The sequence below is a fragment of the Mytilus galloprovincialis genome, chromosome 1 (assembly GCF_965363235.1).
Source record: "Mytilus galloprovincialis chromosome 1, xbMytGall1.hap1.1, whole genome shotgun sequence".
NCBI classification, from domain to species: domain Eukaryota; kingdom Metazoa; phylum Mollusca; class Bivalvia; order Mytilida; family Mytilidae; genus Mytilus; species Mytilus galloprovincialis.
In genome coordinates, this window is record NC_134838.1 from 88,800,900 (window position 1) to 88,819,487 (window position 18,588).

Below are 18,588 nucleotides of genomic sequence, written 5' to 3' on the forward strand. Positions count from 1 at the left end.
CTCAATTTAAATTTAAAGTCGAAAGACATAATAAAGATTTGTTTTGAAGTGCGAACCTATCGCGATCGGTAATGACACTATATCCGGTTACTTGCAAAATCGATTTGAAAAAGGAGAAGCACAACTTTCCATGTAGATAACACCATTACATTGAATCAAAATGATAATAACACTGAAAACTTTGCAACAACAAACGTTTAAGGTTGAAATTGGGGAAGATGAGTTGGTAAGTTCTTGTGCCTTGTCAAAGTGGTTTTCCCTTTTTCCGGCGTCACTTTCGGCGTACATTTATACATGTATTTGTATTTTTATCCGAAAAATCTTTTTATTAAAGTAATATGAGGCAGGTGTTACCTGTTATAAGTGACAAAGTTAGCAAACCTTTAGTCCGAGATTACTCTGACGTCCAACGGCTGTTTTGCCAGACATGCTGGGGCCGTTGGACGTCAGAGCTGGTCCCATATCAAAAAGTTGATATTTGCCCATCCAAAATAGATGCGTTGCTTCGTACTTTCTTGTGCCAACTAACAGCCTTGAATTTATATAAATCGGGTATCAATTTGTTCATTTTTCATTTATCTCTTTATTTATGTAAGCTTCACCTACCTGCCACCCTTTGTTTTTCCATATTCAAACAGTTTTCACAGTGACTCAGTTGGCACCGGAAGGGAGGAAGCAGCGCATCTATTTTTGGAAGGGCAAATATCCACCTTTCAGAACTTCAGAAAATCCCACTTCTGGCCTCCATTGCTTTGTGTACATTTCTAAAAACTAATTTTACTGCTCTCAATATATTTGTGTGTGACTACCTTAACATGCGGTGGTAAAGAGAGAGAGAAAGCATGCTAATGAAATGTGATACATAGGATATAGATGATTATACTATTTACAAACATCATCCCGGAGCACCCCTGTGATTCCGGTATGATACTTACTGAACTAGGTTTCCAACAACCATATATACAAATCAAGTATATAACATCCCCGCCCGAAAGAAAAAAAAAATCATAAAATTTCGAGATGGTTGTTGGTAAACGTAGGTCAGAGAATATAAAACTAAACTAAGACATGTAAGACAACAATCATTATAGACGAATATAATCAAAATTATAATTAAAAATAATAAGTTTCTCGCTAAACTTCAAGGTATCAAATCTTTCACGCTGACTACCACACAAATCTCTTACAATGTAATATTTTCTCATCACAGTTCTAGTCTGCACTGCACTCATTCCTTAAAGCGTCATCAATCTTAGTGGCAGACTAAATAGGCCAAGCAAATCTTATTTTTAAGAATTTCAAAATGACAAGCACCTTGCGTCTTACTCAATTTACCCACTAAAAACCCCATCCAAAATGAAAGAAAAATTTAAAAAAATGTTCATATAATTTATGTGAAGGAATAATATAGAGTAGGTTAATAAAAAACAATATACATTTATTTTTCATAAAAAAAAAATTTGGTTCAATGTAAATGAATAGAGATCAATAGGATTATTCTGACCATAGGTAAATATTCATCAGTGTTTCCGTTTTTAATCTCAGAGTAGAAGTTGCTACATGTACTTGTCTGAAAGGGCACTTTACTGCAATAACCCAGATTGTAACAGCACCTTTGGGCAGTGTATTAATTACCTTGAATATTGCTAGGCTCAGCTGGAGAACATTAGTTGTCTTTTAACCATATTCAGAAATTAATGTGTTCCTGATGTTGGTTCCAGTAAGATTTTTTTTTTTTATCAAATTATCGAACATATCACAAAGTCTAGAAGGTGTTCAGTGTGGACAGAATTCACTGTACAAACAATTTAAAGTTATATTTAGGAACTTTTTTGAAAGTTGATTTTTGTCATTTTGTAGGTTAAGAAATTAAAAGAAAAAGTAGAGGCAGAGAAAGGAAAAGAAACATTTCCTGCTGGTGGACAGAAATTAATTTATGCTGGTATATATGATATAAATTACTAAACAAGGTCCTTCATTAAAAAACAATTGCATTGCAATTTGTAATTATTGTAGATAACTTACTCTGCAGAAACTATGATGATGTTACTATTGTGGCAAGCATGACAACCAAAAAATCACTTACTATGCAGCAATACTACATGAACACAAATTATTTTGCACTGCATAGCATATTGATTCTTATCTAATAAATAACTAGTCTACTCAACTTTGGTTCTTTCAATTGGACATATGGCCACAACATACTATTAAATGTATAAAACCGTTTTTGTTTGAACTCTGATGTGATTCCATACATACAGAAGACTCTGGCTGATCTTATTTGGCCAGATTATTCTCTGGATCCTTCTTGGAAAGTTAAGCAGCTATTTTAGAATGCTTATACTTTTTAAAGGTGACTGAATAATAAACGCACAAGCTAAAAAAATCTGAATTAGACAGCATTTTACATTGATGTTTGATTTGTGGTTTGGTCTTTAAACTGAACTGTATGGACTACAAAAGAATGTAGTTTTTATTTAAGTTTAAGTACAAAAAAAAGTAAAATAACAAAAATACCGAACTCTGACGAATATTATAAACAGAAAGTTCCGAAGCAAAGGTCAAAATCAAATACTAAAACACATCAAACGAATGGATAACAACTGTCATATAAACATTTCATTTTAACATGTTTTTATTCTGATATGTATGTTATATTTGCCTAATCAATCCATGAATCAAGCTAATTACAACTGGTAACATGCAATTGAATTACATTAACACACTCATGAATGTTATAAGATATGGTCCAGTAATGTTATCATGTATACAAATCAGAAAGAACTTAATTTTCATGTAAAGAAGGAAGCATGCAAATACACAAAACAGAGATTACACACGTCTAAATTTCTATTGCCACTTTCCCATGTTTACGTGTCAGTTTCTTTATTATAGGTAAAATCCTTGATGATGAAAAAAAGATAGCAGAATACAAAATAGAAGAGAAAAACTTTGTGGTTGTTATGGTAACCAAGGTATAAAGTTTTACTCTATAAAAGTATGATGGAAAAAATTGCTAAATAGAACCTTTGATATTAATAAGTCTCTTGTCCAACAAACTGTTCAAACAAATAAATCTTATAAATTTCCAGTTTAAAAATATTGCTAATTCTATAATAAACATGATGTTACAACAATATATACTATTTAGCCCTTTCCTCAATGGATATGCATACTTGATTTGCATAGGATTTTTCAATAAAATGCTGAAAATAGGTTTTAAAGTATTAATGCATTGCCAAAAACAAATATTTCATCTAATAAATTTAAGTCAGATATTCTTATGAATATCCTTTTCATATTGGATACAAATTTTATTAAGTCTGATGCAGACATTTTTAGTCCAAAGTGTTTCAACTGAGGTACTACACAGGCATCATAATGGAGTAATGGGGATGGCTTCAAAAGGTGCCATAATGGAGGAAAGGGTTAATTGTTATATTGAAAAAAGAACTGTTTATAGAAAGTAATTTTTCAACTATCTTTTTTTATAAACAGCCAAAAGCAGCACCAGCTAAACCAGCAGAAACTCCAGCTGCCCCACCCCCTGTAGAAGCAAGTTCACCTGTTGTGACACCTACACCTACTCCAGCAACACAACCAGAGACAAAACCAGAAGAAAAGAAAGAAGAAACACCTCCAAGGTGGGTTCACAATTTGTGTTAACATATATTAGAAAATACCATCTTTTGGTGTGAATAGTGCACATTTGTGGTCCAAGAAACGAGAGAAGAAAATTATTGGTCATATAATACTCTTAGACATTTTTGGAAAAGTTACAGCTCCAAAATCGGCAAACAGGAAGTTTATCGGTAAACAGGAAGTTTTTTAAATGGACACCAATGTCGGAGAATTCTGTATGGAATACATAATTAATATGAAATTGAAAGTATTCTAACAAATGAATAAGAATTTTATTAGATTGAAATAAATATTTTAAACCAAATTTAATAAATTGTTTGAGTATCATGGACAAGATTAAATGTCCAAATTATTGTTCTGATTCAAGCAATAAAATAATTATGAATCAGTTTAATAATTATAATTAATGTCATTAGTGCTGTAATAAATTGTTAAATCTCATTGTTTTAATTTTTTGTTTGATGATTCTAGCTGTTAATCCGGATTATCACACCTCAATCAACGGGTCTAATCGATGTCAAAACAAATCAGTGACAGGTTGACCTTGTTCCTAATTAAATTCGTTTAGGTTACAATTATGGGATTATCATGTTTTAAATCATAATTTCTTGAATGGTTTTAAACAGTTGTTTAAAAGTTACAAAGTAAAAACGTATTTTTCCTAATATAAATAAATTTTTGATAGAGTAAATCATCACTTTACAATACATTAGAAAAAATGGCGGTTTATCTTTTCAAAACAAGCATGGTTTATTCAATTCATACACTTTTCTTCAAATCTCTATGATGAACACATACAAAAACAGCAAGTTATGACAACAAGGAACACATAGGCTAATTTAATCAACAGCAAAAGCTTAATTGTGTCTTTATTAAGCTTTGGCAAATTTCCGGATTGCAAAACAGATGGACAATTTTACACGATAAATGTAATAACAAAGATATGAAATGTATTTTATTTGAATAAAACATGACAAATCAAGAACAATACGATACATATTACAAATATAACATGTAAAACATAAAAACAATCGAGGTTTTAGCAAAAATATTTTGTACTCTTCACTTCACTTTGAAATTTCTTTGTCAGAGTTTGGACCTGAAAAAAAAAGACTAAGAAATTGTTTGTAGTCATGTGTAACACCCACCTGTCTTACAAGAAACATGACCTAGGGTATAAATGTGCGTGTTATACATACCAAAAGACGGTATGTAAAAAAAAATGAGTATTACCCTTGTAAACTACATTTCACATTATACATTTATTTCAAAGAATGTTACCATTTACCAATGTCACAGTGTAAAGGAAAAACATTTGTGAGATCTATATCATTTGAAAGTTTGATATGCAGTTTAAATTAACCTGAAATTGCTTTGATTTGTGCTTTGTATTTAGATTTATGTGCTATAGATCTATCAATGACATATTTTATTGTTAACTTATCCAATGTTTCATGCTAGATAGGAAGCTTGTTTTGCATAATGAAACATGTCAAATGCATTTCAGGATCATGCTATCAGGCAACTCTTTTCTCACATTTCATTAACTTGTATGTTAAAAGATTTGTTTCAAGCAGTTTTGATGAAAAAAGTAAAGATGAATTTCAATTGATTGTTAGATATTTGATTGTATCCTTATTCAAGAAAACTGTCTCCAAATCTTATATATATACTACAGTAAATTAGGTTTTTATACGACCGCAAAATTTGAAAATTTTTTCGTCGTATATTGCTATCACGTTGTCGTCGTCGTCGTCCGAATACTTTTAGTTTTCGCACTCTAACTTTAGTAAAAGTGAATGGAAATCTATGAAATTTTAACACAAGGTTTATGACCACAAAAGGAAGGTTGGTATTGATTTTGGGAGTTTTGGTCCCAACATTTTAGGAATTAGGGGCCAAAAAGGGCCCAAATAAGCATTTTCTTGGTTTTCGCACTATTACTTTAGTTTAAGTTAATAGAAATCTATGAAATTTTGACACAAGGTTTATGACCACAAAAGAACGGTTGGGATTGATTTTGGGAGTTTTGGTTTCAACAGTTTAGGAATTAGGGGCCAAAAAAGGGCCCAAATAAGCATTATTCTTGGTTTTCGCACAATAACTTTAGTTTACGTAAATAGAAATCAATGAAATTTAAACACAATGTTAATGACTACAAAAGGAAGGTTGGTATTGATTTTGGGAGTTTAGGTCCCAACAGTTTAGGAATTAGGGGCCAAAAAGGGACCCAAATAAGCATTTTTCTTGGTTTTTGCACCATAACGTTAGTATAAGTAAATAGAAATCTATGAAATATTAACACAAGGTTTATGACCATAAAAGGAAGGTTGGTATTGATTTTGGGAGTTTAGGTCCCAACAGTTTAGGAATTAGGGGCCAAAAAGGGACCCAAATAAGCATTTTTCTTGGTTTTCGCACCATAACGTTAGTATAAGTAAATAGAAATCTATGAAATTTAAACACAAGGTTTATGACCATAAAAGGAAGGTTGGTATTGATTTTGGGAGTTTTGGTCCCAACAGAATATGGGGCCCAAAGGGTCCAAAATTAAACTTTGTTTGATTTCATCAAAATTGAATAATTGGAGTTCTTTGATATGCCGAATCTAACTGTCATGACTGTGTATGTAGATTCTTAACTTTTGGTCCCGTTTTCAAATTGGTCTACATTAAGGTCCAAAGGGTCCAAAATTAAACTTAGTTTGATTTTGACAAAAAATGAATCAGTTAGGTTCTTTGATATGCTGAATCTAAAAATGTACTTAGATTCTTGATTATTGGCCCAGTTTTCAAGTTGGTCCAAATCGGGGTCCAAAATTAAACTTTGTTTGATTTCATCAAAAATTGAATAAATGGGGCTCTTTGATATACCAAATCTAACTGTGTATGTAGATTCTTCATTTTTGGTCCTGTTTTCAAATTGGTCTACACTAAAGTCCAAAGGGTCCAAAATTAAACTTAGTCTGATTTTAACAAAAATTGAAATCTTGGGGTTCTTTGATATGCTGAATCCAAAAATGTACTTAGATTTTTATACGACTGCAAATTTTGAAAAAATTTTCGTCGTATATTGCTATCACGTTGGCGTCGGCGTCGTCGTCGTCGTCGTCGTCGTCGTCGTCGTCGTCGTCCGGCGTCCGAATACTTTTAGTTTTCGCACTCTAACTTTAGTAAAAGTGAATGGAAATCTATGAAATTTTAACACAAGGTTTATGACCACAAAAGGAAGGTTGGTATTGATTTTGGGAGTTTTGGTCCCAACATTTTAGGAATTAGGGGCCAAAAAGGGCCCAAATAAGCATTTTCTTGGTTTTCGCACTATATCTTTAGTTTAAGTTAATAGAAATCTATGAAATTTTGACACAAGGTTTATGACCACAAAAGAACGGTTGGGATTGATTTTGGGAGTTTTGGTCTCAACAGTTTAGGAATTAGGGGCCAAAAAAAGGGCCCAAATAAGCATTATTCTTGGTTTTCGCACAATAACATTAGTTTAAGTAAATAGAAATCAATGAAATTTAAACACAATGTTAATGACTACAAAAGGAAGGTTGGTATTGATTTTGGGAGTTTAGGTCCCAACAGTTTAGGAATTAGGGGCCAAAAAGGGACCCAAATAAGCATTTTCTTGGTTTTAGCACCATAACGTTAGTATAAGTAAATAGAAATCTATGAAATTTAAACACAAGGTTTATGACCATAAAAGAAAGGTTGGGTTTGATTTTGGGAGTTTTGGTCCCAACATAATAAGGGGCCCAAAGGGTCCAAAATTAAACTTTTGTTTGATTTCATCAAAATTGAATAATTGGGGTTCTTTGATATGCTGAAACTAACTGTCATGACTGTGTATGTAGATTCTTAACTTTTGGTCCCGTTTTCAAATTGGTCTACATTAAGGTCCAAAGGGTCCAAAATTAAACTTAGTCTGATTTTAACAAAAATTGAAATCTTGAAGTTCTTTGATATGCTGAATCCAAAAATGTACTTAGATTTTTTATTATGGGCCCAGTTTTCAAGTTGGTCCAAATCAGGATCTAAAATTATTATATTAAGTATTGTGCAATAGCAAGTCTTTTCAATTGCACAGTATTGCGCAATGGCAAGAAATATCTAATTGCACAATATTGTGAAATAGCAAATTTTTTTTTAATTAGAGTTATCTTTCTTTGTCCAGAATAGTAAGCAAGAAATATCTAATTGCAAAATATTGTGCAATAGCAAGATTTTTTTTTAATTGGAGTTATCTTTCTTTGTCCAGAATTAACTTAAATCTTTGTTATATACAATATTCAATGTATATTCACTTTTTACTACCAACTGATAAATTAAAATAATCTTTACCATTCAGTGATAACAAGCAGTTTTTTTACATCTTAATATTTTCTGATGTATTTAAATGAGTAGTTATTGTTGCAAACTTCATTAGAAATTTTAATTGAGATTAGTTTTGGAATAAGGGAAAGGGGGATGTGATTAAAAAAATTGGGTTAAATTTTTCTCATTTGAAATTTCATAAATAAAAAAGAAAATTTCTTCAAACATTTTTTTGAGAGGATTAATATTCAACAGCATAGTGAATTGCTCTAAGAGAAACAAAAATTTTAAGTTCATTAGAACACATTCATTCTGTGTCAGAAACCTATGCTGTGTCAACTATTTAATCACAATCCAAATTTAGAGCTGAATCCAGCTTGAATGTTGTGTCCATACTTGCCCTAACCGTTCAGGGTTCAACCTCTGCGGTCGTATAAAGCTAAGCCCTGCGGAGCATCTGGTTTATTATGGGCCCAGTTTTCAAGTTGGTCCAAATCAGGATCTAAAATTATTATATTAAGTATTGTGCAATAGCAAGTCTTTTCAATTGCACAGTATTGCGCAATGGCAAGAAATATCTAATTGCACAATATTGTGAAATAGCAAATTTTTTTTTAATTAGAGTTATCTTTCTTTGTCCAGAATAGTAAGCAAGAAATATCTAATTGCAAAATATTGTGCAATAGCAAGATTTTTTTTTAATTGGAGTTATCTTTCTTTGTCCAGAATCAACTTAAATCTTTGTTATATACAATATACAATGTATATTCACTTTTTACTACCAACTGATAAATTAAAATAATCTTTACCATTCAGTGATAACAAGCAGTTTTTTACATCTTAATATTTCATGATGTATTTAAATGAGTAGTTATTGTTGCAAACTCCATTAGAAATTTTAATTGAGATTAGTTTTGGAATAAGGGAAAGGGGGATGTGATTAAAAAAATTGGGTTCAATTTTTCTCATTTGAAATTTCATAAATAAAAAAGAAAATTTCTTCAAACATTTTTTTGAGAGAATTAATATTCAACAGCATAGTGAATTGCTCTAAGAGAAAACAAAAATTTTAAGTTCATTAGAACACATTCATTCTGTGTCAGAAACCTATGCTGTGTCAACTATTTAATCACAATCCAAATTTAGAGCTGAATCCAGCTTGAATGTTGTGTCCATACTTGCCCCAACCGTTCAGGGTTCAACCTCTGCGGTCGTATAAAGCTACGCCCTGCGGAACATCTGGTTTTTGTTTGTAGTTTTATTTTGGTTTATTTGGTGCCTCAAATGAAAGTGCCAAAATTAAACACACGAAAATAATGCAAACACTAAATATGGAACGCCTTAATCGAGGACCGGTATGACGATATCGTAATGTTGATAGTTGGGGGACATATCTTATGTTATTATTAGGGCCCCGCCAAAGGCGGGTCACCCTATAGTGATCAGTCTGTCCGTCCGTCCGTCCGTAACACTTTGTAATAACTTTGTGTCCGCTCCATATCTAGAGAACCATTATGATTTCATACTTTATACTTTACATGTTTATTAACCACCACCAGAGGGCGTGTCATAATGTATGTACAACTTCCTAGGTCAAAGGTCAAGGTCAAAAAACTTTGGTTTCAGTTGACAACCCTGTGTCCTGTGGTGAAGATCGTGTCCGCTCTATATCTTGAGAACCGTTATGATTTCAAAGTTTATACTTGACATGTATATGAACCAACACCAGAGGGTGTGTCATAATTTATGAACGACTGCCTAGGGCAAAGTTCAAGGTCAAAAACTTTGGTTTCAGTTGACAACCCCATGTCCTATGGTAAAGATTGTGTCCGCTCTATATCTTGAGAACCATTATCATTTTAAAGTTTATACCTGAAATGTATATAAACCAACACCAAAGGGTGTGTCATAATTTATGTGCAACTTCCTAGGTCAAAGGTCAAGGTCAAAAACTTTGGTTTCAGTTGACAACCCTGTGTCCTATGGTAAAGATCGTGTCCGCTCTATATCTTGAGAACCGTTATCATTTCAAAGTTTATACTTGACATGTTTATAAACCAACACCAAAGGGTGTGTCATAATTTATTTACAACTTCCTAGGTCAAAGGTCAAGGTCAAAAACTTTGATTTCAGTTGACAAACCCATGTCCTATGGTAAAGATACAATTTTTTAATGCACATTATTCACAGCAGGGCCCACAGAGATGGCTCCCATCTCAATGATATCTAGTATCTTTCTATTATTATATACATAGCCAAATCTGAAAATAAATACCAAATCTGAAAATAAATACCGACACTATATAATTTTTATTTAATTGTCAATTTTATGAAATTATGAAAAAAAATACAATATGGATTTGTATTCACTTATGTCATAAATATGCCAGGCTACTGTTGATTAGATACTGTTGTTTGTAATAAGAATATAAACACTCCTTATTAACATTTATCTTCATATAATTAACATGTACTGCCAGAGGCATAATGATTAAAATTTAAATCCTTGATTGATAATCATGTAGTTGCAATAGAGATTATGATTACCATTTATTTCATATGAATTTTTGTAAAACATAAGTAAGGTTTTAAAATCACTTTATTTTTAGCGTTCAACCCGAGGTACGGAATTATTTGCAATTGCAATCGTATCAGATTCCTTCATTTAGTTAACTTTGTCGTGTTTTTAGTTTGTGTGGGTCATTGATATGTTGTCAATAAACATAAACGGGCATATATGAATGAGCTGGCACACTTCTATTGTTCCAAAATTAAACACATCAATTGAGCAGAGCACCAAAATTACACACACCAAAATAAAACACATGCCTTTTGAGTGAAAACCGCCAAAATATCTTGATGCCAACATTTCCCAATTTATGGTAAGCCATTTCTTCAGAATATTTAAGTGTACTTTTAAAATGTTTTTATGGAAACAAAAACTGAATTCACAATTATATGTTCCAAACTGGGAAATGCATAAATATAATATTTTAACTATTCAATTTCAGTACTGCCATGGAGACCTCACCTGCTCCTGCAGCAACAACCACTGCAGCAACTACAGCGGCAGGTTTAGCTGAAGCTGTATCACTGGCATCGGCAGAAAGTGCTCTAGTTACAGGACAGCAGTATGAAAATATGGTGACAGAATTAATGAGTATGGGCTTCGAAAGAGAACAAGTACTGAGAGCACTGAGAGCTAGTTTCAATAATCCAGACAGAGCTGTAGAATATTTGTTAGGGGTAAATATAAAATGCCATGTATATATATGATAAAGTCACATGTTTTCTATTTTGAATTTTACTTACTGTTGTTTGTCATTTAATCGTTTTTATATGACTTAAAAAAAATTTGGGGTAGTATAATGCTTTCATGTACATAGTAGTCGTCTTAAGACATTTGGTTTCCAGACAATAACTTAAGTTTAAGTGTATGGATCTCTTTGAAATTTAACAAAAAAGTTTAATACCACAAAAGGAAGATTTGGGTTGTTTTTGGGGGTCATGGTCTCATGGTGTTGTTTTGTATTTATTGTAATATACACCAACTTGTTATCTTTTAGGGCATTCCTGATGTACCAGAACCTGCACAACCAGTAGCACCTTTATCACAACAACCTACTTCTGCAACAGGAGCTCTGCCTGCAACAACTGGTGCACCATCAGCCTCACTAGGAGCACCTCCTCCGGCTGCTGCAGGGGCTCCTCCTACTTTAACAGGAGGAACACCAAGCACTGGTATTGACATTTTTGTTTTACAAAAAAAATATAAATACTAATTAAAAACCAATTGTTCACAGAACAATTGAAGGTCTTTCCACAAGTAAAGATCTATTTTATTATCAAAATATTAAAAATCAATCAAAAATGTCAGTTCCTATGACTTTATAATGTATAAATATGAATTTAAAGCAAAGGTCAAAATCTAGAACGTCCTATTAACCTTTGACCTTGACCTCAATTTCAAGGTCACCAACCAAGGACCTCAAATAAAAAGACCCTAGGTCTGTAATATGTATGGTAAATGAGTTATATCACTTTAGGCATGATTTTAAAGGTTTTTGAAAGTAAGGGAAAATTAGCCAAAATCTAAATTTAGAATATGACCTTGACCTTTGACCTTGACCTCATTTTCATTTTTTTGGACCAAGAACCTCAAATCTGAAGACCCTAGGTCTCTATCACTTATGGTTTACCAGTTAAAAATGCATAATACTTATATCATTTACATAAGGGGAAATAACTCTCATATGGAGTCTCTGGAAAGCTTCGGTCCAAAATGAATTGCCTAATCCTGAAGATGTAACGAGCAATTTGGTAAAATAAATTTGTCATAATCTTTTACGGTTGCGAAGGAGTAGTGGCCACAAGAAAAACAGTGTTTGGGGAGATAACTCTTACAACGTAAAGTATTTTGTTACGCGGTTGAAAATTTTTAAAGCGTATAAACTATACGATATCATATTCCAAATATCTAAGCGACATCTTTTGAAACATCAACAATACGCAAGAAAAAATTTAGGCGGAAGAAAAAAAAAAAATAATAATCAGAACAAAAGCAATAGGTCTTTCCACGGAAAGGTGGAAAGACCTAATAAACCAGCAAATTGTAATAGGCATCTGAAAAAGGAAAAAAACCTAGGGAATCCTTCAGTCTTAAACTGTTTTTATCATGCTAATAGGATGTTATTTCTGTATAGCATGGGAAAAATGACCAAAACATTGACACCATTTCTTCTGATAGAAATTTTATCAGTTTTTTAGCATTCAATAACTAAGTGAAAAAATATTAGTATGCTTTAGATCGTCTTTATCAAATTGGAAAAGGGTCTGTAGGTGGCCTGTAGCTAGGCAAAATTTCTGTCCCTATCCAATAAACCCTCATTTTCCAGTGGCAGTCCAAATTTTCCCGACCATCATCCCAGATGGCCTCTATTGTGACAAGACCTACCTATTGTATTTATTGTGAACTTGTTCTTGTCCTGAATCTGCATGAAATATTTGCAGCTGGATGTTAAGCAACCAACAATCAATCAATCAATCAAATTGGAAAATATGCATGTCAATTACTTTTGGCCAGATGTCCTGTCTTTCTCAACTGACTATGGCCCCTTTGTATGTTCCCCCTTTCTTTTGAATTAAGTAAACAGTATTCATTGTATGTCCAATACTAGTTTAAGTTAAGACAGGTGTTTGGCTTTGATGGCTTTTTGTTTTTCCATTCTCAATTTTATTTGTTTTATAAAAAAATCTGAATGAATATAAAATAAGTAAAAGAAATGATAAAATTCAAGTTTCCAGAAACATTTAATTTATATAAAATAATCTGTTGTAAATTTTCAGAAGATTTTGAAATGTTGGAAGGTAAGGTTTTAAAAAGAGTATTATGTTGACATTTTTAAGCATTATTATTGGGTCTATATTAATTGTGGCTTAGTAAGTGTATTATGGTATAGGTTTATGTTAATCAGATGTTGGAGTAGAGTCTGTTTTAATTTAATTTGTTTGATTTAGACAAAATGAAAATGTTTCAGGAACTGCAACTGTACAATGCTACATACATTTATAGAATATTTGACCAATTCAAAATCTGATGGTGACAATTTTCTAGTAAAGGCTTAACTTATTGCATCAAAACTTCTAGATTTCACATATATTTAATGCATAACCATTGTTTAGGTGCAATTTTTATACGTCTGTCAAAATTTTGATGGGACGTACTATGGTATACAAATGTTTGCATAAACATGTCGCACTGTAACTTAAGAATAACTTATCCAAATTTCATAAAACTTAACATAGTTGTTTCTTATGATAGTCAAACGATCTGTATGCTTTTTGGTGAAAATAAGATTAAAACAGGGGGTGTTTTTTTCACAAGTCGCACCGTATCTCAAAAACTTTTTATGATTATTGCTTAAAACTTTACACACTTCTTAGCTATATTAATCTTAAGATCTGTATACTTTTTGTGGATGATTCAAAATTTTATTTTAAAGTTATTGAGTTGATGCTAAAAAGAAAAGGGGGGGGGGTCACATGTCATGCCGTATCTCAAAAAGATTTATGATTATTGTTTAAAACTTTACACATGTCTTAGTTTATATCAATCTTAAGATCTGTATACTGTTTTGGTGATGAATCAAAATTTTATTTTAGAGTTATTGATTTAAAAAAATAAGGGGGGGGGGGGGAGTTCACATGTTCCGTGGTATCTCAGAAATTTTTTATGATTATTGCATAAACTTGAAACACAAGACAACAGGCATATCATGCTCAGGCGTATTATTCGCTCATTGCGCAGCTGTTTATTTGTGATTTTCCTTTCTAATCAGATTTTCTATTTTATGCTTTCAAGTTTAAAAAAAACAACTAAAAATGTGTATTATTCCTTTTACAAGTTGTTAAATATCACATAAGTATTTTACTAGTTTAATTTTTCCTAATTTGATCATTGAAATTAAATAAAAACATTACAATATAAAACCAGAACTTACTTGTTATATCTGACATCTGTAGAATGGCCTTTTGTGATAAATTTCAGGGGAGTCAGATTCTGATTCTTTTGAGGGTAAGAATTTAGGAAAATTTATTTTTGCATGATTATTTAAATTGACTTCTATTCTCGTTCATTTGTTCTTTTTTTCTTCTTTTTTCCCAAATGCAGATTTACAGTTATACATGCAAACAAGAAAATAATAACAGATTCTATCTTTATCCAAACACATTAATCAATGCATATTTCTGCATAAAAAGTAAAGAAATACACATTGATGAGCACGATATTAAAGATTTCTGGTAAAACACAAGGAATGATAAGGATCATTTTGATCCTAAACTTTTCAATGTTTTCAACAACTTAACAAAATTGCAACAGTTTACAAGACCTTAAGATAAATAAGAGGCATAGGACAAATTAAGGTTGGTCTCATATTAAACTGGGGTATCATGAGATGAAACATTCACATGACTTAATAAACCAATTTCCTTGGGACATATTTCTTACTTTAAATCATATATGAACTGATAGTTTTCATGGATGAAATTGTGAATCTCTTCTTTTTATCTTTCAGGGGAAGATCCTTTAGCATTTTTAAGAACACAGCCACAGTTTCAAAGAATGAGACAGTTAATACAACAGAATCCCCAGATCTTACCAGCTTTACTTCAACAAATTGGTCAGTCAAATCCACCATTATTACAGGTAAATAATAAACGAGATCAAGAAACTGGATTTATATATAGACGTAAAAGCAATTAATTTAAGGAGATGTACAAGACTTTTCAAAGTACGTACACATTGCTTAAATATGAAAAAGTAAGTAATCCAAGAAGTCAAATTTTAAAACTTTTATGTGTGAAGATGATATGAACATTTACAGCTGTGAATGAACTAACAAAAGGATACCCCTGCCCAAAAATTCTTTAAGAATATTTGAGTAGGTCAATTAAATAAAGATTATCTCCCCTTTAGCATGATGGACCATAGTTAAATTCCTTAATGCAAAAATCAGGTATTGTTCTACAAAATTTCATCAATATCTGTCTAGGCTTTAAAAAGGTGCATAGACAAGGGACATTCATCATCCAAACAGGCAGACAGGGTGATTCCTATGTGCTGCCTCAAAACTTTTAAGCAAGGAAATAGTTTTTAAAATAAATTTGAAATATACTAACATTTAAACTGTAAATGGAGAATATCAAGTGTGCCATTCCAGTGTTTTTAAATCGTGATTAACTTTGAATTGTTCTGAATAAGTTCAACATAAAATCAGCATAATAGAAGCATTTTTTTTGTCGTAATCTGAAAATTACCATTATTAACCCAGTTATTTTTTATTTGCAGTTAATTAGTCAAAATCAAGAGCGATTTATTCAAATGTTAAATGCACCTGTAGATGAAGAAGGTGGTTCAGAAACTACAGCACAGGGAGCAGGAGGGTTGGGTCCTTCTCCACCTGGTGGTGAATATATACAAGTAACACCCCAAGAAAAAGAGGCAATTGACAGAGTAAGTTAAATAAGTTGTTACAAAAGTGCTACATTGAAAGAATAAGTTCTGAAATATGGAGCAGTGCAACAGAGACATTTGAAGATTGAATATTAACAATTAAGTCTAGAAATGTACAAAAAGCAAATATTGTTTTGGACAATAATTGACAGACTCTTGACTTGGATCAGAAATATAACTACCGGATGTTTAAGATGGATTACAAAGTTCTGCTATTACTCAACCTTTCCACAATATGTAGAACTTGAGAAGAAAAGCAGCTCCTAGACATGTGAAAGAAAACTTGACACCACATCAAATGTTCACAGTTAAGTTTGATAAGCCTTAGATATTTTTGATGAAGCTAAAACATGCTCTCATATTCACAATTATAAGCTGCAATATTATTTAGAGAAATAAGAAATAAGTTATATTGTTAATTTTTTTTAATACAATAAATGATTTTCCTCTTCATTATGATGATGAGAATAATCTACTCTATTTTTTCTTTTTCAGTTAAAAGCTTTAGGATTTTCAGAAGCCATGTGTATTCAAGCTTATTTTGCATGTGAAAAAAATGAAGAAATGGCAGCAAACTTTTTGTTGTCGCAAGGTTTTGATGATGACGAAGGACAGAGCTGATAGACTAAATTAATATACCAATTTGTGACATTATATAAACATTTTTGTTAAGCGTTGAATGTTACAGAATTTTTTTTATTATAGACAAAATTTAATAGGAAGACATCTATAATACATCATTTTCCATATCCACATGCTGTTTATGCTTAATAACTGTTAAGATGAATTACATGCAAGCTAGAAGGATTCACACACTGTAATGATACCAGATATTTGTTACTCTGCAATGTAATTAAAAAACAAGGACCATTGAAGTCCATAAATTAAGATTTAAACAACTTTTATACTTGTTTTCTTGTCCTACAGGCTTATTGTGCTTCTCTGGCTTTTTGATTTAGTATAGGATTTAAGCAACAGAAGAAAAAAATTGTCCTTTAATCACATTTTGTTTTCCAAACTACCAATGGCATCACAATTGTCATATTGTAAACTTGAGGTGCTATGCTTATTGCCTGTTGTAATTTGATAAATGTTCACATTTTCCTTAACCCTGCAGATACTTCATTTGTTGATTCTGGTTGGTTAGTTTTGAATTTTTTTATCCTTGAAGCAAAACAGCTAAATCTTTTGAAATAGTGAAATCTTTACACACATTTCAATCAGGAAACACCATGGTCATCAAAGGCAATTATTGATTCTGATTGGTCAATTTTCAAATTTCCTCTTTGATTCAAATTTGTATACAGGTGTTGGCATGGTTCTAGGTGATCCATGCAGGTTCATTTAAACCTTGAGTTTCATTAATTCATTGATCTTGAGGACTAAATTAATCTTTTGCTCCTATGTCTGAACTGCAGGAATTGCACAAAGATTCAGTCATCTTTAGGAAGAAAGAATAAATCTTGTTCAAAATGAAATTCATGCTACATGTATTAATAATGATATTGATATGGATTCAACAGTCAAAGCAACTGGCCACAGCAATAACTTTACAGCAAACATGAACTTAATCAGTAATAAAATATTATGTAACCTTTTATTATTTATTATAACACTCATTCAAAGTTGGATGTTTTTATGCCCCATTTATGGGCATTGTGTTTTTCGGTCTGTGCAATCGTTTGTCCGTTTAACCCGCTTCAGGTTAAAGTTTTTGGTCGAGGTAGTTTTTGATGAAATTGAAATCCAATCAACTGAAAGCTTAGTACACATGTTCCCTATGATGTGATCTTTCTAATTTTAATGCCAAATTGGAGTTTTGACCCAGTCCATTGAACATAGAAAATGATAGTGCAAGTGGGGCATGAACATTATCAAGTTGTACATGATTAGTATCCACACATGTATTTCCATGCATCTATTATAATCATTGAATTTTGAGCATCACACACAAAGTCAAAATATTTCTGCCCTTGAAGAACACCTGATATCCTGGTCTTGATGGGAGTTTGTATTGTCTTTGCTTTTGATTTAAGTTTTTGTTGTGGTTCACATTTCCTGTCATTTGCTCATTCACCTGTCTTATTTATGTACTGTTCCCCAAGTTTTGATTTAAAAAAAATCTGTAAAATGTTGGTCAGCATGAAATTTCATGCTTGATTCAACTTTGATTATGGCCATATTTGTTCAGTATGTATCTACAAATAGTGATGCATCAACAATATTCATCTGACTTTTTAGTCTCACCTTTGAGAACTAATTGGGTCGTTGAAGGATTGTAAGGTGTACATACTGGTCTGGCAGGTTTTATCTTACCCTGACATCATCACCATGGTTTATTGGTTAATGTCAAGTTTTCACATATTGATCTATTTCTCAGATATTGTTAGCAGTAGATCAACTAAACTTGGTTTATCAATGATTGTAAAGTGTACATGTCTGTCACAGTATTCATCCGACCTTGACATCATTTACATGGATCATTGACAATGTCCATTTTGTGAGATTCTTTTGTAGTAAAACCTATATTTTAGAAATCGTTCATGATCTGTCAAGCAGGTGAGACATTTCAGTGAGTGCACTCTTGGTATTTTCTTGTTTGCCATGCAATGA

General features: G+C 31.9%; 1 protein-coding gene across 3 annotated transcripts; it reads left to right on the top strand.

Moving 5' to 3' along the window:
• The first annotated feature begins 59 nt into the window (after positions 1–59).
• Positions 60–16,878, top strand: LOC143043575 (UV excision repair protein RAD23 homolog A-like). 3 transcript variants are annotated; one of them, XM_076215824.1, is made up of 11 exons: positions 60–226; positions 1,861–1,942; positions 2,899–2,978; positions 3,502–3,647; positions 10,973–11,207; positions 11,528–11,702; positions 13,308–13,328; positions 14,509–14,535; positions 15,038–15,168; positions 15,811–15,975; positions 16,471–16,878. In XM_076215824.1, the coding sequence occupies exons 1-11, from the start codon at positions 161–163 to the stop codon at positions 16,594–16,596; spliced, it is 1,254 nt and encodes a 417-aa protein (XP_076071939.1). In that variant the 5' UTR covers positions 60–160; the 3' UTR covers positions 16,597–16,878. The 3 variants fall into 3 exon arrangements, with proteins under 3 accessions (XP_076071939.1, XP_076071942.1, XP_076071945.1); XM_076215827.1 differs by lacking the exon at positions 14,509–14,535; XM_076215830.1 differs by lacking the exons at positions 13,308–13,328; positions 14,509–14,535 and having other exon boundaries at positions 63–226.
• The last annotated feature ends 1,710 nt before the right edge of the window (positions 16,879–18,588 follow it).